The 23,137-nt window shown below is 40.4% G+C and overlaps 1 protein-coding gene across 1 annotated transcript in view; it reads left to right on the plus strand.

The window, feature by feature from the left end:
- Positions 1-213: 213 nt before the first annotated feature.
- The window catches only part of SAMD5 (sterile alpha motif domain containing 5), a 47,237-nt gene continuing 24,313 nt past the window's right edge, over positions 214-23,137 (plus strand). Inside the window, exon 1 of the mRNA XM_057738108.1 lies at positions 214-684. Within this exon, the coding sequence (XP_057594091.1) occupies positions 214-684 (471 nt within the window). The remainder of the gene's footprint in view (positions 685-23,137) is intronic.

Here is a 23,137-nt window from a genome sequence, read left to right on the forward strand (position 1 = left end):
GCTTGGGGAATTCACTTTGCCGCTTTGCCGCTTCTCCCTCTTCAGGCTTCTGATGGCTTTTCTGTCTCCGGCCCTATCCTTTTCTTTAAAAGGAAAACTTTACTAAGGTTTCTTTTTCCCCTCGGAGGAGAGGATTAAAAGTTCTCAGAACTGGTGCCGCCAGTGCCGCTCCGGCGCTGGGACGCTGTTTGCCGGCGGGGTTCCAGTCCCGCCATGTGCACCAACATAGTTTACGAGTGGCTGAAGGCGCTGCAGCTCCCGCAGTACGCGGAGTCCTTCGTGGATAACGGCTACGATGACCTGGAGGTGTGCAAGCAGATCGGGGACCCGGACCTGGACGCCATCGGGGTGCTGGCGCCCGCGCACCGTCGCCGCATCCTGGAGGCCGTGCGCCGGCTGCGGGAGCGGGACGCCGCCGCCGCCGGCCTCTATTTCACGCTGGAGCCGCAGCCGCCGCCCGCGCCACCCGGGCCGCCCGCGGTCGCGGTCGCCGTCGCCACCCGCCGCCGGGGGGAGCCTTGCGGCGGCCCGGCCCAGGGCCCCCGCGGGGACCCCCGCAGCCAGACGACCGCCCCTCGCGGCAGGGAGCTGGTGAGCTACCCGAAACTGAAGCTGAAGATCATGATCAGGGATAAGCTCGTCCGCGACGGCATCCACCTGAGCAAGCCCCCGTACTCCCGCAAGGTAAGGAGGCGCCGCCCGGGCGGCGCGGGGAGCGCGGCGGGAGGGACGCGGCCCAGCCGCTCTGCCCAGGCTTGACAGCCCACGCCAGGAGACGACGGCAGACGAGGATGCTTTGGGTATCTGGGATTCTCTAATGTGTTCTTTCTGTGTTCGCTCTTTTATTCCTTCCTTTCTGGTGTCACCAAAGGTTGATAAGACAGGATCCCTCACCCAGGTGTTCTATCTAAACTGGGACCAAGTCCCCTCGTAGTCTCGGTCAGGAGCTGGACGCGCTTCCCCAGGAGCACAGGACAGGTCATGATACCCTCCGTGGTAGTGTTTGGGTCCGAAGGTAGCAGAAGAATGGTTAAAACCCACATTGTTCTCGGCTTTTCTTTTTCTCGTTCTTTTCCTTACCTTTTTGAGAAGTTCCCAAGGGAAACTGGCCAACTCTTTTCTTCAGAGAGTGAGAAATGATGATGCCCTGCTGCTCTCAATTCCATAAAGTCGAATCCCAGCACTGCTGCAGATTTGAAAAGTGAACGACTGACATGAACAGTCAGGGGGAAAGTTAACAAAACACAAGTCAGTCCACTTGGGATAAGTTCCTTCAACTCAGGGGTAGGGAGGTAATAGGTGCTAAGGACATTGGAGGTAATGGGCCACTGAGGGTGTGCTGCCAAGTTCTGTGCTGGGTCACCAGTTTGGTTGATTATTAATCCAGATGAGATGAAGCAGGTACAACTGTGACTTCTAGAAAGTCTGAGTGCATTTGCATGTGGGAAAGGAGGGCACAACCCAAGGAAGTGAGATTTTCCATCACCAGCGAGGAATTCCCTGAGGAGGGGCCTCAGGGAAGAAGCTGGGAAGTTATGGCAGCTGCTCTTTGAGGAAGGCTGAACTGTGGATTTGTAGTTTAATAATTAACCACAGAAAGTCTTATTTCTTACAAGAGCTCGGCCACCAGCTGAGTCTGTTCAGTTTAGGCTTCTGCAGCCGCCCAGGTAGAGGGTCCTGACTTGAAAGGGAGAAGTAAACAGTACATGTAATCCTCAAGCCTGCCTGGAGTTACCCAGGAAAAGGAGCACCTCAGCGGGAAGGTCCAGACATAGAGAGAAGCCCAGGGGAAAAGGATGGCAAGGATGCTGTAGCTGGCGGGGAGTAGACACAGCGCCGCACCAGGGACGTGCAGGTAATCCAAATGCTGTGTGCTTGTCTAGGGCACTTGCATTGCTTTATAGTCTTCAGTAAAGGTTACAATGTCTGGATTTAAGGAAGTTCAAGAGAAAACTTTGTAAAAAGTGGATAACAATATCTAGGGTAGATGAGAATAGAGGGTTTAATATTGTCCATACGTTATCTTGTAAGACAGGCAATTCAGATAACCTGCTTGAATATAAATTTGTTTTATAAGGCCTATATGAAGAGAGTAAGTCTGAAGGACAGTTTGCCTCAAATTAAACATGTGTTACAGTTAGCCACTCTGACTGTGTTTCTGATATGTGTCCCAAACAGAGTGGTGAAGGGGAGAACGCAGTTTTCTCGGGTAGGTGGAGTTGGAGATATGTGTAGTGTGTATATGGTGACCCTGACCATCGGTGTAAAATAAAGGCTCATTCCTGGAGATGGCAGGTCAAAGGAGTTCAAGGCCAGTCAGACTTTTGTGATTACATCCCAAGAAGTGAGGTGGGCTTAGGCTGGGAGAGTGTGAGCACCTGGGCACATGGTGAGGGCACAGGTCAAGTCTTGGCCAGAAAGAGATGCTGAGAACAGGTTAATATCACTAGGGCTTGCTTATTCTTCAGGAGAAGAGCTGGGTACAGGGCTGGGAGGCCAGAGAAGAATATGGGCTGCAGGTAGGGATGATGCGTAGGAAGTAATGCATTTTGATTCTGGTACTAAAAAAGACAGGCCTAGATATGAAACTCAGAAGCTGAAGAGGGTAAGTGGAAGAGGATTCTAAGGACATGAATGTCTGGGCATTGGCTTTGAACTGTGCATTTCTGCCTAGAGCAGTGTGTGAGATGGTAGTACATTTGAGGAAGTGCAATTTATTGAAGAAAAGTTCAGCTTACATTGTACTATTATTTACTTTCCATGTAAATAATCATTTAGGTCAACTTCTACATAAATCCCATAACATCGTGTTTGATAATAAAAACATACCCTCATTTAATTTCTATACATATGTAATTCTCTTTCTAGAAAAAGGAAATGGGGCCAGAATGTTTTTGTACCTCCTTCACTGATGCTCCAACTGGGGACCAAAAGAATGGAGCTGACAAATTTAATTGTAGAAAAAATTCTGTTACTTTATATATTTGTTACAAGAAGAACGCACACTGAAATAGAAACTAAACTAATTTACCCCAAACTGAGCTTGCACATTTATAGTGCCAGAGCAGGTGGGTCATTCTGAATTTGTTGCTTACGTGTGCATTGCCTCTTAAGTTTTGGGTTTTAAATTATTTAAGACGTTGTTTCTAGTGCAGCTTGTTTCTTTGCAAACAGTGTTAGGACTCTTCTCTAAAATGTGATCCATGTTTTAATTTCTCCAGATTCCCTGGCTTTGTCATGATCAGAACACGTAGTGTTCATTACATGCATTTGGAATTCTACTTGTTAGAGCGGTCTCACGTCTCCTCTGCAGTCTTTGCATGGATGATCTTTGTAATTTTTGATACTTTGGTGAGAATATTAGATGGTTTGAAAGCGGATTTTACCAAGGGTGATCAAGGCAGGAATAGTGGATCTTTACAGAGGAAAGTAAGACATGGAGTTTCTCTAAGAATTACTTGAAAGTACTGTAGCATTGTGGTATTTGCCCCAATAACAGTTAATGTTACCAGGAACTGTGCTACTGTGCTGTGTGCATTAAATCTTATCAACAGTTGCCACTTTCCTCTTTTAGGTGAGTTAAAATGTAAGTAAAGTAGATTTCTCTTTGTTTTCCAAAGGCAGTCTAGGTTTGGAAGACCAGGAGCTTGGAAAGAGCGATGCTTAAAATCTGAAAACAGTCTTTAGCTTCTCTGACTGTTGTGATTTCTACCTTAATGAGGGGGGGGGGTGTATGTTTTCACAAAGTAAGGATTAGCTAAAGCTTTGTGTACAGAATCTCAATACTTTACCAAGCTTCTCCATGCTGAGGCTCTGCCAGGCTCCAGGATACTGTGACTGACAGGAGGCAGGAACCCTGCCTTCAAGGAGCTTGGGATCTAGTGGGGAAGACATAAAATGAAATGAACAACAGTGATAAAGCGTGGTGATTGCTTTTATGTGAAGCATATGAGCTATGGACAGGTGCATCCAGCCTGCTTTGCAGGGAGGTGAGATCATGGCAGACTTTCTAGAACCTGCCTTTGGCCTGAGAACTGAAGGATGGAGGGTTTACCCTGAAGGAGAGGAGGATCCTAAGGGAACAAGCGTTCTGGGCAGAGAGAACTGTGTGTGCAAACCAGAGAGGGAGGACGTGCAGCAGGCAGCAGGGCAGCGGGAGTTTGAAGGGATTTGGTCTGGCTGGAGCACAGAATGCCCGGAGGAAGTGGCAAGAGATGGCAAGATAGGCAGGGGCTGGTCCTGGATGGCCTTGAAGTCATATTTAGGAGTTGGAGGGTGTCTCGAGAGGGGAGCTGTTGATGAATCCTGACCAGAGATGGAGTGAATGATTAGGATGAGGTTGCAGTGCCAGGAGAGATTGCTGGCAGCCCGGACTGCATGGCGACAGTGAGGGAGGCTCCATGGAGGTAACTGAGAGGTAGAAATGCCTGAACTGGAGGACTGTTTGGATAACAGCGGTAAGAGGGAGAGAGGTTGGGATGACGTGTAGATTTCTGGTTTAGGATTGTGATGCCCTTTCCTGAGTAGGCGACCCAGGAGAAGAGCAAGTTTGGAAACAAATATGCTGCCTTTTAAGTTTAAACATACTGAGTGTTTGATGCTGGTGGCATATTTGAATGTAGTTGTCTAGTTGGAAATACAGTTGTGGAGCAGAGGAGAGATCCTGGGGCAAAAGATACAGATTTGGGAGTTGTGTGCACATTGAAGCCACAAATATGAGTGAGCTGTACAGAAAGAAGGGAGAAGGGACCAGGACAGAACCCTGGGGAACACCAGGATTTAGGAGATGGGCTGAGTGCGAAGAACCTTGGAGGCAGGCTGAAAGGGGGAGTCAGCAGAAACAGTGATGTTCAAGGAGGAGGGGCTGGTCAGGAGGTCAGGGAGCAGTCAAGCAGGACAAGTACTAAATGTATCTATTGGAAGTAGCAGCCATGCCACTGGGGACCTCTGAAACAGCAGGTTCTAGTGATGGACCAATGAGAGGAAGTGGAAATGGAGCAGACAACATTTTTTTTAAAGATAGTTTTTTTAAAGAGCAGTTTCAGGTTCCTAGCAAAACTGAGAGGATGATTCAGAGATTTCCTGTATGCCTCTGCCCCAACAGGTGCATAGTCTCAGGGTTATCAACATCTCCCATCAGCAGTGGTACATTTGTTACAATTGATGAACCTACATGGATACATTATAATCACCTAAAGTTCATAGCCTACATTAGGGATGACTCTCAGTGTTGTGCATTCTATGGCTTTGGACAAATGTATAATGAATGACATGTAGCCATTATTATATCATGCAGAGTATTTTCACTGCCCCAAGAATCCTCTGTGCTTTGCCCATTCATCCCTCTCTTCCCCCAGTCCCTGGCAACCAATCATTTTTTTCTTTTTTTGCTGTCTCCATAGTTTTGCCTTTTCCAGAACATCACATAGTTGGAATTCTATCGTGTGTAGGCTTTTCAGGTTGGTTTCTTTCACTTGGTGATAGGCGTTTATGGTTCCTCTGTGTCTTTTCATGGCTTGGTAGCTCATTTCTTTTTAGCACTGAGTCATATTCCATTGTCTGGATGTACTACAGACAACTTTTTAATGAAGTCGGACTGAGAAGGTAAACCTAAAGCTACAGCTGGGGAAGAAGGGAGGATTTGGGTCAAGGGAAGAGTTTTGTGGGTTTTTTTTTTTTTTTCAAGAATGAGAAACTGCAGCATGTCTAAGTGTTGGTGGGAGGGAGCCAGAGGGAGCTGGTGAAGATGTGGGAGAAGGGAGACCACCCAAGAGATCAAAGAAGTGGGAAAGAATTGCGACCAGAGCACTGGAAAAAAAGGGGGAAGACACACTTCCAGTGGGAGGGGATGCCTTCTTCATGGCAGAGAGGAGGAGAGGAAGGATGGGTGAGGAGACTGGGAACTATGTGGGGATGACACTGAAGAGCCCTTATTTCTCTGCCTTACCTGTGAGGGGGGAGATGGAGAGATTAGAGGTTTATGGGGCACATTGTGTTAGTATACAGATATTAGGTGTTATGAATCTGGTGTTTATAGCAATGCCTAAATATAAGTATTATACAATAATGCTTGTAGGATGTATATGACTATACATGAATAGAAAGTACCCTCACCATTCCTATATTTGTGCTGCGGGTTACAAACTATGTGTGATGTTGTGTTGTGTCCTGCAAGTTTGGCCATGCTTGTGCATGGGGGTTGTGGTAGATGTGGATGGTGTGGGACTGTAAAAACATCCTGTTTTCTGGGCACACTTGGAAAAGTGGAAGGCAGGCTCTAGGGTAGGTAGTGGATGGGGCAGGTGTATAGACGTCTTCACTGAAGAATACCTCCTTGCCACACACTACCAACTAGAGCTGTTTGAGTTCCTATAATGTTGTTTGATAATGCTGTAGGAGTGTTGAGCTTCAGTCACGGCTCAGTGTGAATTTAATTAAGTAACAAGACTCTCATGGTAATAGGGTTATTCATGGGTGTCTGGGAGAGATGGCTTGGGATGAAAGTGTTTGGAGAGGCAGGTGGCATGAGGGCTCCTGTGTCTGGGGTCAGGGTGAAGGGTATGGAAGAAGTATTTAGAAAGGAAAGAGAGAGGTTGGCAAAGATATGCTTGTGTCGTTTTGAGTTGTGCCTTGGGTCTTGGCAGAGCTGAAATGACAGTAAATATTCCTTCTTCCAAGAATTCCTCTGCCTTTATGAAGTTACTAGGGGAAGACTGGAGGCTGGCAAAATTCAGTTTTCCCAAATTGAATCAATATCGTCATGTATCCTCAGCCTAGGCAAATGAAGGGCTTTCTGGTTTTGTTTTTTTTTGTTTTGTTTTGTTTTGTTTTCGGTTGCTGATTAGAACACTGCGTATAAAAGAGGGAGAAAGGAGACAAGAGCTTGGGTGGCGGCAGAGCTGCCAGTTTCCTCATACTCCTTATAGTTTATTTTCTATGCAATTTCCACATATGTGGACCCTCAGCCATTCATCCATCAATCCATCAGTCCACCCATCTACTTAATAAATGTTAGGCACATTCCACGTTCCAAGCCCTAGGCTTACAGCAGAGAACTAGACAGATGTGCTCCTACTTACAGTTTAATGGACCTGTGTGTGGAGGGTCTAACCCAGTGCCTGGCATGGAATGGTTACATCATATAAAAGTTGAATATTATTTCTACAAATACTGAGGGTTCAGGGATTTTACATGTGTGTTTATTTCAAATGTTAAAAAAAAAGATCAACTGTGGTGTAGACTTGTGTAAGGTGATGAAGTTTAAAAACAAAATGGATTTATTCATTAAGTATTATCAAGGAAGAACTAGGAATTAAAATGCTACCCCTGCAGGTCATTTAAAAAGAAGATCTTGGCAGCAGGGCCAGGACCAGGGTGAGGCAAGTGGGGCACCAGGGTGTAAAATTTAAGAAGGGGATCACCCTTGGGATTGTGCAAGTCTAGGCTGGCTGCCATTAACAGAATAAATCTCTTATCAGGAAATAGCGGGTATTTGTGGGCACTGCAAGCAGTCCTCAGGTCATACACTGAGCAGTCAACTGCTCTTCCAGTGCTCAGTACCTGCCCTCATCAGCAGAGTGCTGAAAACCTAGTAGATGCTGAGCTCCCAAACTAAGATGTCGTGGTTTCTCTGGTGATGGGAGTCCATGGAGTTCATCTGGGTGAGAGAGGCCATTGTGTTCCTGTGACTCCTCTCTAATGACACAGTGCTCTAGCGGTTAACAGCACAGGCTCAGAACCAGACGGCAAAGTTCACGTCCCAGCTCTGCCCCGTGCTAGGTTATCTTTGGCTCTTCTGTAAAAACTAGTAATGCTAGTGACTCTTAAGGTGCTTAGATGAGCTAATACTTGTGAACTTATTAGAAAAAAATTTCTGTTTCTTAGGGCTGCAATAATAAACTACCACAAACTGGATGCACAAAACAGCTGAAATTTATTCTCTGACAGTTCTGGAGGCTAGATGTCCAAAGCTAAGGTGTTGGTAGGGTCTTGCTCCAAGATCCTAAGGGTCTGCACTATGATTTGCCTGTAAGTGCCCCCCAAGGCTCCCAACGGCGTGCCTCTCCCTGCCGCTGACAGGACAAGCACCACTGACCTGCTGCTGGAGCACGTGCCCAGATATCAGAGCAGCCTGCATGGCAGCCTGGACCCTTCACGACAGCCTTCACTGTGCAGAGTCTGCCCTTGTTCTGGGCCCCCCTCAAAACTAGTAGATTTGGGGGTCTCTTGGTAAATGGGCTAGAGTAGCACATCCAACTGAGGAGTAGGTTGTCTGCAAAATCCAAAGAGACACTGTGCCTCTTTTTGTGACGGTAGGAGAAACAGCTTAGCCTCACTTTAGAAAGGGTATCTCAAGACGCCCCATACCACCAGATCCCTGAAAGTTTCATTGAGGTAGAAGGCCCCTGAATTTTCATTGGATTTCCCACTTTCTGACATGCAAAACTCTTACCAGTAAGTCTAGAGTAGTTGCTATGTCTTGCCCACTTGGTCCAAGTAGTGTGATGTCATCAGTATAGTGGACCAGTGCCTTATCTTGTGGAAAGGAAAGGTATTTGGAAAAACATTGTCCATGGTGAGGGAACGTATACCCAGGACTATGATAGTTATAACTTTTCAAGGTCATAGTCTGTGTAGACCAAGAAACAGCATCGAGTCCTTGGCCGTAGCTAAGGCTTATTATTGCTACTGCTAGCCCTTGAGCTGAAAGGTTTTTAACAGTTATTTTCTAAGTTTTATGCAAAATGCTATTTCAGATGAACCGCTGATTTGAACTTGAGGAGGCCTGGGAGAGGTAGGAAGGGATTCCTTGTTTTCAGTCAATATAAAAAGTATTAAGGACAAAGAATTGTGGATCATGCCAAAAGGCATTAAGCGTACAATCTGTCTTACATGGAGACTAAGTGATATCTAATAGTTTAAAGAGATTTCATTACTGCTTCTAATTGAAATAAATGGTCTGATGAGCTCTTAAAACCTTACTATTATGTTTCCATAAAGTTATAAATACAAACAAAATAAGACCTGCTTCATTTGGAACATGTCCAAAAGATAAGGAAAACAATTAGTAAGTATTCTTTATCAAAATCATAATGAATGGATTTTCCAAATTTTAATATATTTTCCCTAAGCATACCGTAATTTTATAATAAGACTAGAGGTGTACTTGTTGTATTTGACACCCATATTTTTTAACATCCTACCTCTATTTGACAAAATTATTTTGAGTAAAAGTCATGGATTTGACTTTTTGGATTTGACACAGTAATTATTTTCTTGATTTCTTCTTCAGTTTTCAACAGTTAACAATTAAAATAAGGAATACATTTCAGTTCTAAAGAATTCAAATTTAGTAAAAACATTTCATCTATAGATGAAATAGAAGTTGCACTTAATCAGACTAACGTATTACACCTTGCAGTTTATACTCTGTTTCACTGTTTTGAATTTTCAGCACAAATAAAAACTCTAAGTGGTCACATAAGAATAATAGAATTGAACTAATTCAAGTTTCTTTTCTTGTCTTTTTTTTAACAAATCATGGTGCTATCATTGTTTACTTCCAATCTACTGTTTAACTTAGGAATATGTAGTATGATGGGAGAGACATGACAACTTTTACAAGCTTATTTTAGAAAAGGACTCTTATAACCAAGTTTGTGGGTTGGTGCCAACCATATAACCAGGAGTTCTGTGAATTAACTCCGGAGTAGAACACAATGCCTATAAAAGGACAGGTAATAAAAGATCTTAATGTGAAGTGAATGCAAATACCATTGAAACTTGACGGTAACGGTGACAGCTAGAAGTTAGACCAACAAAAGATTTTTTCAAGGAGAAGTGTTTTATCACTGACATTGCTTAGCATTTCTGTAGGGCGTGTTCATAAATTAAAATTTCATTTGGTTTTAAGGGCCCCTTCTTTGCCTTCTCCTTCTCTCTGCCCTGTCTTTGGAAGACATAAAGAAATGTGATCTTTTGAGTTTAAGGAAAGTTATTTCTTCTGTAAAATAGTGCCAGTATTTATCTCAAAGGTTGTAGTTTGAATTAAATGGGATTATATTTATCAGATTGTTTTGTAAATTCTAAAAGAACATCACAAATTTAATGTGTTCGTATTGATACTGAATATATCATTATGTTTTTAATACAATTTTGAAAATATTTCTGATTGAAAAGTAAATACACCGAATTGAGAAAGTTTGGAAAACACTGAAGCAGATGGAGAAGAAATTTAAAACGGTCTGTTTTACAATTTCTGACACTACAGTGTATTTCTTTAAAAATCACCTATGAATTAGAATTTCTGTCTTGTACACATGCATAAATCTGGTATTGGATAAGAATAAGGGTAAGGCTCGTCCTGTGTTAGCAGATATCATTTGAAAAATGATTTTAATACTAAGACATATTCCATCTTAGTTTAACACCATAATTAATTTAATCATTTTCTTATTGGGTTGAAACCTTACCCATGTTATTACTGATTATTTTAATTTCTTCACAATTTGAAAATGTCATGTTTGAGAAATAGTATTTCATCATTCTTTGAATGACATTTCTTAGATTACTGACTTACATAATTTCATATTTGTGGCTTTTATAATTATGTACTGCTTGTTCACAGTGCTTGCCTGTTTTTTTTTTTTTTCCCTGTTGGTCTTAAACCACTTCCAATTGCTTGGCAAAAGCTCTTTATTTATTAAGGAGAATAATCATTGTTGCACAGAGGTTGCAGAGATTTTTCAGAGTGTGGTTTACCTTAGAATTTAATGATTTATTTTTGGATATCCAAAATTTAACAACTTTTATGTATTCCATCTTACCAATAATTTTAGCTGTTTCTTCCAGACTGGAGGAATATAGAGAGTACAGACTAAGATAGAATTAAAGTTAAATTCTTTTTTACCATTTACTTGGACAAATTATTTAATCTTTGTAAAACTGAATTGCCACATCTATAAAATGAGTATAATATTACCTACTTCTTAAGGGTGTTGAATCAGAGAGACAGTATATGAAAAGTGCTTCAAAGAATAATTGACAGTAATTCCTCAAAACATGTGGCTAATCTTTGTAGTATATTACAAAATCTTGTGATTATAAAGTTATTCTCAATATAAAGACCTATCTTAAATTATTAGTTCATATCTTTATGATTCTGTTGAGGCTAAATGTTCTTTGCATAATTTCAAAAAGCTCTTTAACAATAACATATAATTTGTTTGTCTGGTATAACAAATGAAAATATTTGACTCAATTTACCCATTTGCCTTCTAGGTTTTCCTTTTTTTTTTTTTAGTGGAGAAATAGAATCAATCTATTTTTTTGATTACTTTTGCTCTTATAATAAAACCTTTCTCTAGTTCAGAATCAGTTAATACTTACCCGTATCTCCAATTAATTTATTTGGTTTCAGGTTTACATTGAACTCTAATTCATGTGAAATTTGTTTTGGGACATGATATAAGATAGAGTTCTAATGTTATATGTAATCATACACAAACAATAATTTTATCACCTACTTTACAGGAATTATAGCTTTTATTTCTGTGTTCTGGTATTATTGCATTGGCTAGAATTTGTATACCAATGTTAAATAATAGTGATAATTAGATGTTCTTGTCTTATTCCAAATTTTAATGGACATGCTACTAGTATTTTGTTATTATTCTGCCATTGGCTCTCAGCTTAAGATATTCTTGATGATGTTGAAAAGCATCTTTGTTTTCCTAATTTTGTAGGCATGTTTATGGGGAATGGACATTTGAGTCTATTAAATATCTTTGTAGCGACTTAAAATAATTGAGAGTCTTTTTCTTTCTTCCTGGGCCTAAAGTTGTGATATATTACATGAGCAGATTTCCTAGTATGAAACCACCCTTAAGTGTTGTCTTTTGAAGCAACCTGAGTGTGAGAGGAGGAATTTTGTGATCTTACTCCCAGATTATTGTGACATTCTTTTACATTACATAGCTTTTCTTTCATGAATGATGTGTGACATTTACCTTCAGTTTGATAACCACTACACAGTTATTGTCATGATATTATTACAGTTGACTTCCTGCCAATAGCTTTTTGGAAGTTGCTGCCTCTGTCTAGATAAGCAAGAGAGGCAGTGACAGCAGTGAGATGTGGGGACCAGCCCCACACTCTTCTTGCTCAAAAGGCAATAGCCACATAGTCGTGGATAAAGATTTAGTTTTCTGGTTTGTGCAGACGTTTTGTTTTTGACCAGAGGGCAGAGACACTGAGGGGTGTGAGGTGTTAACTTGAATCTTTATTGATTTTACTGTTTTCATAGCCAAAATTGGCTTCTGTTTCCCCCCCAAGTGCAGTTCAGGGAATTTCTCCCAGATTCTGGAATTACATTCCTCTCCTTCATCCTCCCACTCTTGCAGTCCCCCCACCTGGCTAGTACTCCCTGATCAACTAGTCTGCTCCCTTCCCGCCCCCACCCCACCCCAGGCCTTTTAGTGGAACATACAGATGAGGGCTGCTTGCCAGATGCCATGTTAAATTGAAAACCCTTATAAAAGAAATTGAAGTAGCATTCATTTTAATTTGAATGTTTGGCTGTGTGTAGAAACAACAGCCTAATTGTAACGAAGATAAAGTTGGAAAACCTTATAAGAAATATTATTATATCAAATCCTTGATTTACATTTAAACCTTTGTTGACAGATCAAGTAGAATTACGTTTTGAAAAGGTCATTGAAGCAAGGATTAAAGTCGGGGCACAGGAATGGTATGTTTTTGGAGGAAGTACGTACCTCAGGTGCTGAATTCAGCTTAGGGTGTAGAAATGGATGCACCCACTGCTTCCCAAGCTGGCCATCAATCATGCAATAAAGATAGAGGCATTTTAAAGTAAGCGTGTATCAAAGGAACATGATGGAACACTGCTGGATTAGGAAGTGCTCCTTTGGGAAACTCTTGATGGACAAAAGTAGTTCTGCGTAAGTAGCAGCAATATTTTCATGGCCAGAAAGTAATAAAGCGGTCGATAATCTTTATGAAGAAGAAATATTTTACATAAAAAACCGTTGAGCAATTCTTAGGACTTGCTAATGCCAGGATCCAGTTAAGGTGAAAAGTAGCTGTACCTAAATGTGAAACAACCCCCCCCCCCAATAATTCGATGAGTTGTTAATTGCATCCAAGGTCCGTGCTCTAGCCACTGTCATTTATAAGGCATCTAAAGAAAAGATGGGACTAGTTGCCATCTGGGATCACACAAACCCCCTGTATATCTGGCTTGCTTAGGCTTGCACAGTAGGAGAAAAATCCATGATATGCATATTGCATCCATTATAGATTAGAGTGGAGCCAGAGGGTATGCAAAATACTTTACTCTTTTGAGACCTACTTCATTAGGGAGAGGTGGTGGCGAATTGGAGTTAGGCTGGTGACATTAACTCTGAGTTTTATTGCTGTGTCATTTTAAATCAGAGTTTTTACTGCTACTTCTTGGCACAGCAGTTTGGGCCATGTATTTATCTCTGTTAATATGGTTCCTTGTATTGATATACTTACCTTGAAAATGGTGGTGAATTGAATCTTCTGATCGTTTATTAAAACGTGACAGTAACATGCTTGACCTGCTGATTCATATTAGTCCTGCTCCCTGACAGGAAGCCTGATCTCCTTTATCACCCCCAAGATTGCTGTTTTGGGATGCACATGCTAAATTATATTAAAAGTGATTTGTAGGGAAAGGTGGAGATGGGTGGTGTTCTTTTGAAAGCAGGCAAATTGAAAAAGCAAGAGCTTCCTAAAGTAGTGAACTCACCCTGGAGTCTGAACACCTTTCACTGCACTTTGATTTCATTAACTGTGAAATTTAGACTTAATCTTAATTCAACCTTATATGAATTACTTATGGATATGTCTGATTTTCTTGTTCACATCAGGCAGGGACTTCTTCCTTGAACCACCTCCCTCGTGCAAGATAATAATAGTGATAACAGTCTGTATTATTTGTTAAGAGTGCTTTGTCACATTATTTCATTCAGTCCTCATCACAGGTCTCTGAGGGAGATGTCATTTTTGCTATCCCTGTTTTATAGATGAGGAAAATGAGGAATAGTTGTGGGGTAGGGAGTGGATATGTCCTAGAGAGTTTATTTTAAAAATTGAATAGCATACTAATTAGTGTAAATTTCACAGACTTGTGGTAGAATGAATCCATATTTTATGTTTCATTTAAGACAAGGAGAATTCCTTCATTCTTTCAACACGCATTACAAATACTGATTGGCAAGAGGAGACTGGGAAGAAAGTCGTATATAAATTAAATCACCCCAGTTTGGTGACAAAAGCCACTGTTAAGCTTGCGCATCCACTGATGAAGTGATCAGTCATGAGTAACTGTGTATGATTGTAACTGCGGTACATACTCTGCAAACAAATATCGGTTCTCTTTGGTTTGGCTTTTCAGGAGTATTCGCTGTATTAATGTCTTTGCTAAATACATACCTTGAAATTTTAGTTTAAGATAAGTTCTTAAGATCCAGGGCTTTTCTTCTTTTAGACAAAACTGGAGAATAATGCGGGAAACAGGCATTTAATTGAATGATTCTTTTCTTGCTTGGAATACTTCTTGAAGTTAATTTGAGTTGCTTTCATAGCCTCCAGCACAGTTTTTGAATATCCATAATGGCATAAATGGTGTTTGAGGTGGTTTTGGAAATAGTAGAAAGTCATTTTGGTAGACACGTTAGTGGGTAGTCCTATTTTAGTCCCAAGTCCCAAACAATCAAATGAGAAATAAAACAAAACAAAAATGTGATTATCAAGCAATAAGACTGGTTTTCTTAGAACTGTGCATGTCCAGGGAGATATGATTCATTGATATCTTGATCATGTGAGTAGCTCTACTGTTGTAATAAGCATTGTCTCACAACAGAAATTAGTTTAAAGATACCTTTTATGGTTATATGTCTTGAGTTGTTTGCTTAAAGAAATCTACTTAATCATTGGTAGTAAGTATCCCCTTTGCTTAGGTTCATATATTTTAATGGTCTTATTTTGCTATTAAAATTAAGAATAGATATTTGAAATTAAGTGAGTAGCAATTATAAACTCAGAGAAACAGGCTGTCTTCTAGGCCTTATTATGAAAGAGGGAATCAGCCTGTTATGAAGAATTAGTTGACATATTGTACAGTTCCTGTAAGACTCAGCCCTTATTACATCTGTGAACACCATGTGTGTCTTGATGGGAATATGCTTAGGATACCTTCAGATCATTTGAATCTGAAAAAAAGACTCATATACTGAATATGAGGCTTAATGTTGTTGGAAAGGAAGGAGAGGGGCGTTTTAAAATAATGAGAAAACAATTTGGTTATACTGTAATGTCCTATAGGCTCAATAACTTGTTTTAAATAATACTAAACTCTAGAGTTCCACTTTCATTTAAGGTGTAGAAAGCCACAAGAAGACATTGCTCCCACCTTAGCCACGAGAGAAAGATGGATAATGTACAGTATCATGCCTTTTCTTCAGTCCCACCAGAGACCTGACTTCTTAAGGCAGTCAGGTGATCTAAATTCCAAGGAGAGAAGGGACATATCATTGTCTTGTCTTGGACAGGACCCAAGAGGGAGGGTTAGCAGCCATCAAAGCAGATGTGAAGACGACAAGTAAAATTTCTGTGAATTTTTAAAAGCTAGTATGGGCCAGCATGACAATTTAAAATTCCCAGGAACCCCAGACACAGAGCATCTGTATCTACTTGCCACTCTTTACCATAGGCCTTCCACTCAGTACTCATGAGAAAGAATAGGAGTGGGACAGGAAACCAGAGGAAGCCCATCAGTGGTGCAGGTATGCAGATGATGGTGAACTCTACCCCTGGGAGACAGGCCCCAAATCCACCAGGGTCTCAGAACTTCTAACATAGGACGCAAAAGCTGTCATAGGCAGGGGAGGGGCAAGAAACCTGCTCAAACACCTGGATCCAGGCAAAGTTTAGCAGGTTGTTGGAATAGGGCTAGAAAATCTACTGTCCCAGCCCTGCACAGAAGCTGGATAAATCCCATCTGTACCAAGGGAGGATTGGGGAATCTACTTGTGCCCAGATTCTGAACGGATATTAAACAGTGGTCTGCCACAGCTGGGGAGGAGCAAGCTTGGATTCGTGATCCACTGATCCACTGATAGTGCAAGGTAGAGACTGGCTGTCATTCCTGGGTAGAAGAGGAAGGGATGCTAAGAAAGCCTCACCTCTGAAGCTCAGGTACACAAGGTCTGTCAAAGACAGAGGCTGCATCAGGAGGTTAAAGAAAACTTTTGATCCCACCATGTATTGGTGTGGAACAAGAACACTAAGAAAAACCTTCTGTTACCCCAGATCTCACATTTAATATAACGTAGCTGGAATCTGCTGCTAGCAGAACTCACAGTTTTTGCTGTACTGAAGGTTACTAGAGCATCAGCAAAACACATACGCACCTCAGTTCTTTTAGATTAACTCAGCCACTCACAATAATAGCCTGACAACAGAAGAGATGTGCCCATTCCAGAAGCAAATTCATTTACCTCAGTTTTAGCTGCTGTTTTACATACAGTGTGTTTTGCATTTAATCAAAACCCATATGATGTGCAAAAGGAAAAGCAAAAAGAACATTGACCTACCAAGAGAAAAAGCAATCATAGAACCAGACCCAGCAATGACCAGGATGTTGCAACAATCAGACAGAAACTTAAGAAATGGCTATTAATGATAAAAAATATACCATAGTAATGTAAGATGTTAAAAACAAGCAGAAATGGGTATGTGGTTATGTAGGAACTCTTTGTACTATTGTCTCAGTTTTTCTATAAATCTGAAAGTGTTCTAAAAAGTAAAGTTTATGAAAAATTATGTTGTTAAGGAATGCATTTAAAATGTATTATTAAGGAAATAAAAGTTCAAGCCAGAGACTGAGAGAAAGAATTTGCAAGGTGCCTGTCTGTTAAAAAAAGTGCCTGTCTGAGTCAAGGACTGGTGACTAACTAGAATATAGAGAGAACTCTGACAACTCACTAATAGGAAGAAAATCATTTCAACAGGAAAATGAACAAACATTTTGACCTTCCCCAAAGAAGGATTTATGGATTGCAGTTATGCACATGAAAAGATGCTCAACATCATTAGTCATTAGAGAAGTGCCGATTAAAACCACAGTGAGACACCATTAGAATGGCTAGAATTAAGAAGCCTGTCAAAACCAAGCACTGTGAAGAATATAAAGCAAGTGGAACTCACATACATTGCTGGTGAGAATGCAGGATGGTCCAGCCTCTTTGGAAAACACTTTGGCAGTTTATTATCAAGGTGCATGTAAGCTTACCACACAACCAAGCAGCCCCGTTCATAGCTCTCTACCCACGAGACATTAAATGTATGTCCATACAAAGACCTGTGCGTGAATATACGTAGAAGCTTTACCTAAAATAGCCCCAAACTGGAGACAACACAAATCTTTATCTATTTGTGAGTGGATGAACAGGTTGTCATATATCCGTACTATGAAATACTACCAAGCAAGAAAAATTTATTTATGAGGAATAAATTCCTCATACTTGGCAATAACATGGATGAACCTCAGAAGTCTTATGCAAAATGAAAGAAGCCAGACACAAACGACTACATAGTGTGTGATTCCATTTATATGATATTCTAGAAAAGACAAAACTAAAGGGAAAGAAAAAAGATCAGTGATTGCTGTGGGCTGGGTGGAGGGATGGGAAAGACTGCAAAAAGCCACATGGAAAATTTTCGAGATGATGAAAATGTTATATATTTTACTGCGGTTGTGGTTTCATGACTGTATACATCTGTCAAAGCTCATTGAGCCAAATAGATAAAAAGGGTAAATTATTGCATGCAAATTGTGTTTTAACAGACTTGTCCAAAATACTATTAAACTCTAGAAGAACACATAGTAAGTTCTCATAAAATAACAAAATATAATTTTAAGAACTTTTGGTACTTTCTGTCCACAATGATGCTGTGCAATGTGAGGGGCCTTGAACAAGTTACTTCACTTCTCGGGGCCTTATTTTCCTTATGGGATAGCAGTCCTACAGACCTTATGTGAATTTTTTTGTGAACATTTAAATAATACGCATAAAGGACTTGGAAAAATTCCCCGAACATAGTAAGTAATCAAATAATGTTATCTCTCTGCTGCTTTAGCTTCTGTGTATACTAGGCGAAGTAAGAATTTAGATACATATTACTATTGTTAACTGAAAAAAATGCGCAACCTAAAAGTTGAAAGTGATGTTTTTTTTTGGTGGACATACTGAGGACTTAAACCAGGCGACAGACAGCCTCTCAGTTAACTCTGGGGGACTGTTCCAGAGAGGTAAGAGAGTAGCCAGAATATATAGGAGGTTTTGCAAAAACAAACAGACAAACAAAAAACACCCCGGGTAGTTGGAACATCAAAAGATTACTGCTAATTAAAGACAAAAGAGACATCTCAAGTTAATGAGTTTAGTGGTTTTCTATGTATGGGAAGATGCAAGAGTCTAAGCTTATTGAAATTATTCCTTTGATATGCACTTTAAACATCTAGGGCCATTTTCCTGTTTTTCTGCAACCTGAGTTCCTTTCAGCTGCACCATCAGGGGTGGCCACCGTGGCTGCAACATCCTTTGTTTAATGAAACGGCAGGTGACATTCTTTGTCCACACAGTTTTACTTCAGAATTGATGTTTGCTAGCGCTATTGCAGAGACTCATTTCTGCATTCATTCAAAATTTTTTAGCCGGGTACTTTCTCTCTGTTAGACATTGCTTGTTAGGTGGTGGGATTACCTTAAAGAATAAGACAGTCTGTGTCCTCAAGAACTTAGTGTGAAAACAGATCACTCAGTAGGGGATTACAGTGCTTTGAGTGAGATAAGGACTATGAGTAGGTGTGGGAGCCTGTTATGGGATTCTGTGGAGTAGGTATCTGATCTGGAAAGCGGGAAGATTTTATGGAGGAAGTGATGATGTGGCTGACCCGTAATGCAAGCTGGTCATCAGTTGGCCTGTTTGGGAGTGGAAATACACGTTTAAAAGTCCATGGAACACTAAGGAAAAGAAGGAAAAGAAGCTTAAAAAACAGAACTGAATCTGTGTAAATAGTATTGGATCTTTTAGTAAATCAATTGATAATCCAAAGTAAAATCAATTGATAATTGATCCCAAACCTAGAGGTTACAAGGGATCTGATTCTAACTTTTTCACGTTTGTGACTTGACACTGTTGTTAGTCGTAATGGAAAGGTCAGACTTCAACCACAGCCATCCAGCTCCTAAAGAGAGCAGTTAAGATTTTAAATTGAGGTGTGAACCGTGGTGGTTGATTCCTGCGTGGGCAAAATCAGCTGGAGTCTGTGTCGCAAAGTCCGATGAAGAGAGAAACATGTCAGCCTGTGTTGGAGAAAGACTGGTTATTGTCAAAATGTCCCTGAATATGCTTGACAAATTCTGCTGCTTTAGAAGGATCAGTCCGTTGAGATGCTTACCTACAGGTAGAAAAACACAACTGAGAAAGCCAGTATGCCGTCTGGAAAGCTAGATGGTTTATGATTGTGATAAGATTGCTTTAGAAATTGATGCTTAAGTTCCAGTAAGCCGGTACAGGTCCACCCTTTGGGCCATTATCCTTGGATATACCACAGAGACCACACTTGGCTGGCTTTTGTTATTTTGTTAGTGTCACCTACATACCACACTCTTCAGATGGCCTGCTAGAGATGAACTCCTGGGGCAGGGTCCAGGCATCATGAAGTGGGCTTGTGGCAATTCAGCTAAAAAGCATGAACATTTGCAGAGGGAATGGGGGGACAGTGTTTTGCAGAGAAAGCATTGTGATCCTAGAAATTTGGGGGCCTTAGATTTGGTGAGTTTCATATTTTTTTTAGTTCTGTGCCTTAGCATATTACCGATTATTGTTCATTAATATTTTTAATGACATTCAGCAAATATTTTTTGAACACCAAGAATGTGCAAAGCATTGTTAGGTGTTATGTGGGGAATTCAAAGGTAATTAAAGTATAAATTATGCTCTCATGGAATTTATAATCTAGAGGAGGATCTGTATCAATATATCTGTATCTATATCGATACCTACATAGACACACAAATACATCCACAAACCCGTACATAGTAAGTATGTATATAAGTAAGTACACATAATATTTTCAGAATGATATGAATGCCAAAATGAAATATAAACAGAATTTTGGGGAACACCAAAGAGAGAACTGTTCATTTTGATGGGGGGTTGGGAGGATCTTTGGAGAGTAAATGGTAGGTTTCACTAGGCAGAGCCACCGTGGGGACTAGGGACTGGAAACTGAGGGAATTAGACTGCCCATTTTATAACTTGTCCATTTTATAAACTTTTGAATATTCAGCACGTTGCTACACATATTTGTTAAATGAATGCATGCATGAAACATCATCACCAAAATCTCAGGGTAAAGAAGACAAATTGTAAATTGGTGACGGGTCCACCATGGGTGGTGGTCGCCTAGGCGCCAGTGCTTATAGTATAGGGTTCAGCTTAGGGATGGGCTGGGTTTTTGAAGGACTTTGCTGTAGTGTTGAGTGTACAGTTTATTCCACTGCCTGGGACCTGCCAGATACATTTGACCTGGAGAGTTACTGTTTCTTTTACAGAACTCCTTCGTGCTTTCACCATTCTTTGTTTTCTTTTCTGTCATCTCCTCAGGAGTTCTGAATCTCTTTATCCACAAGCATTCAGTGTATTGGGCTCTACCTTATCCTCCATCTTTGGGGCTTTGCTTTATAAAACCATCTCCTACATCGCTCTAATGGTAATAAATTAATTTTCCTGTTTTATTGGTCAAAAGCATATTTTTCAGGAACAAGGTATTCCTGCAAGGGTTGAACGTGGATTCAACTGCTGACTATATCAGTTGGCTGAGGCTGCCATAACAAAATACCACAAGCTGGGTGATTTAAGCAATAGAAATTTATTTTCTCCCAGTTCTGGAGGCTAGAAGTCCAAAATCAAGGTGTGGGCAGGGTTGGTTTTGTTCTGAAGACTCTCTCCTTGGCTTGCAGATGGCCATCTTCTCACTGGGTTCTCACATGGTCTCCTCTCTTTGTATTGTCCGTATCCTAATCTTCTAATCTCCTCTTCTTATAAGGAGACCAGTCAGTTGCATTGGATGAGGGGCCACCCATATGACCTTATTATACTGTAATTACCTCTTAAAGGCCCTATCTCCAATACAGTCACATTCTGGAATACTGGGGATTAGGACTTCAACACATGAATTTTGGAAGGGACACAGTTCAACCCATAACACTGACCTAAGGAGTTATATACCTGTTTACCGACAGGAAGTCGTGCTGTTGGGGTTTAAGACAGTTCGTGTCACGTGGTTGGGAGCTGAGCTTGAATCTAAGACTAAGTGGCTAGTTGCTCAGAAGCTGATGGAACTAGATTGTTGCCTTGTGAAGGGATCCTTTCTGAAGTGCTCCATATTTACCAAATCCAGAGGCAGTCCATATTACAGTAGTTTTAAGTAAGTTTCAAAAGGATGAACATAAATCCAGAGCATAGTTGTATTACATTTACTAGAGAATAACCAACTAAGCAAGTGTTAAACAGTATAGTTGATGAGATGAGTCAGGTCAAAAGTACTGAACTCCATCATTTTTGATCTGTGTGACCTCAGGCAGATGGCTTAATCTTTCTTTGCCACTCTTTCCTTATCTATAAATCAAAGACAATGCTTCCTACCTTATAGGTTTGTTCTGAAAATTAAACGAGAAGATGTATATCAAGCATTCAGCACAGTGCTTGGTACATAGCACTCAGAAAGTTAACTAATCTAATATATATACAATTTTAGCTGCTATTGAAAAGATGAAAATGGTGGATCTATTCACAGGCATAGTAGCAATAGAACTATTAATAAAATATTAGTCTTTGCAGCCATATTTTTATAAATAGAAGAAACAATTTTTCTTAATGTCATATATTTTAAAAATATCATAAATATTGTTCTCATACGCTTTTTAAATAAATGTACTTTTAATCTTGTGTACACTGTAGTATTATTGAAAAATAACTTTCCTTGGCCTTAATCCAACAATTTGAGGAATACCAATTTAGGTGTAACTTAGGTGGATTTATCTTCTAGAGTTGAACATTTGATTCTGTTAACAGTGTAAACTTTAATTGTCTTACCTATGGGGTATAGATACAAATAAGTTCTTTCTTTGTGTTGTTAAGATACACAGAACAATCGGACGCCATTATCATTTCATTACTGATAATATCATAGGAAGCCTTCCAGGAGGTTTGCATAAAGGAAGGGTGGCATTCGTAGAAAATGCTGAGTAAACTCATCAGTAATGATTTTCTTGGATCTTTTGTACTTTCTGCCTACTTCTTCCCACCTTGAGTAAAGCAATTTATTATTAATGGTTTTCATACCACTTATTTTGCTAGTCCTATACTCGTTTTAGAAATTTTGAAATAGCCAGTAAAATTGAGTTGGGCACTTATAAATCCTTTGTAATGTATGGCTGTTTTGAGTATTATCATAGAATAATTCTTTCAGGGGTTTCCCAGTGTATACAATACAAATGGTAACGGAGATACTTAAGATTTGTATTGCGCGTTTAAAAGAATAAAGTTAGTGGGAAAGGTTTGTTAGTTTTAGAGACAGGTTGAAAGAACATTTAAGAGTACTGTAGACAGTTGGGATTCTTCAGCATCTTTTTTTATGGTGATCTTTCTTTTTTCTTTAAAGTGTATTAGTCTTTACTATATATGGTGAAGTTACTTTTCTAATATTTAGATTCTGCTTAAAAAAAAAAAACCACAAACAGAACTATCCAGCAGACATATTAAGAGGTTCTGCCACAGGAATGGAAATATTTGTTGTTTATGTTTGGGATTTCTCTTTAGTAATAATTAACCTTAGCTTTTATACTATAAACAGAGGTGACCTGGACAGGAATCACGTTAATATTAGTGGAGGAATGTTTTTTGGCGATACAGTTACTTACCATCACGTGGTACCTGCGCTTGTGCACACACGTGCACATTTTTCTTGTTGGCATTTACCTTGGAGCAGGGCCTGTGGGCAGTGTGGAGGAGGCAGGTGC

This window comes from Hippopotamus amphibius, chromosome 6 (genome assembly GCF_030028045.1).
Source record: "Hippopotamus amphibius kiboko isolate mHipAmp2 chromosome 6, mHipAmp2.hap2, whole genome shotgun sequence".
Classification (NCBI taxonomy): Eukaryota; Metazoa; Chordata; class Mammalia; order Artiodactyla; family Hippopotamidae; genus Hippopotamus; species Hippopotamus amphibius.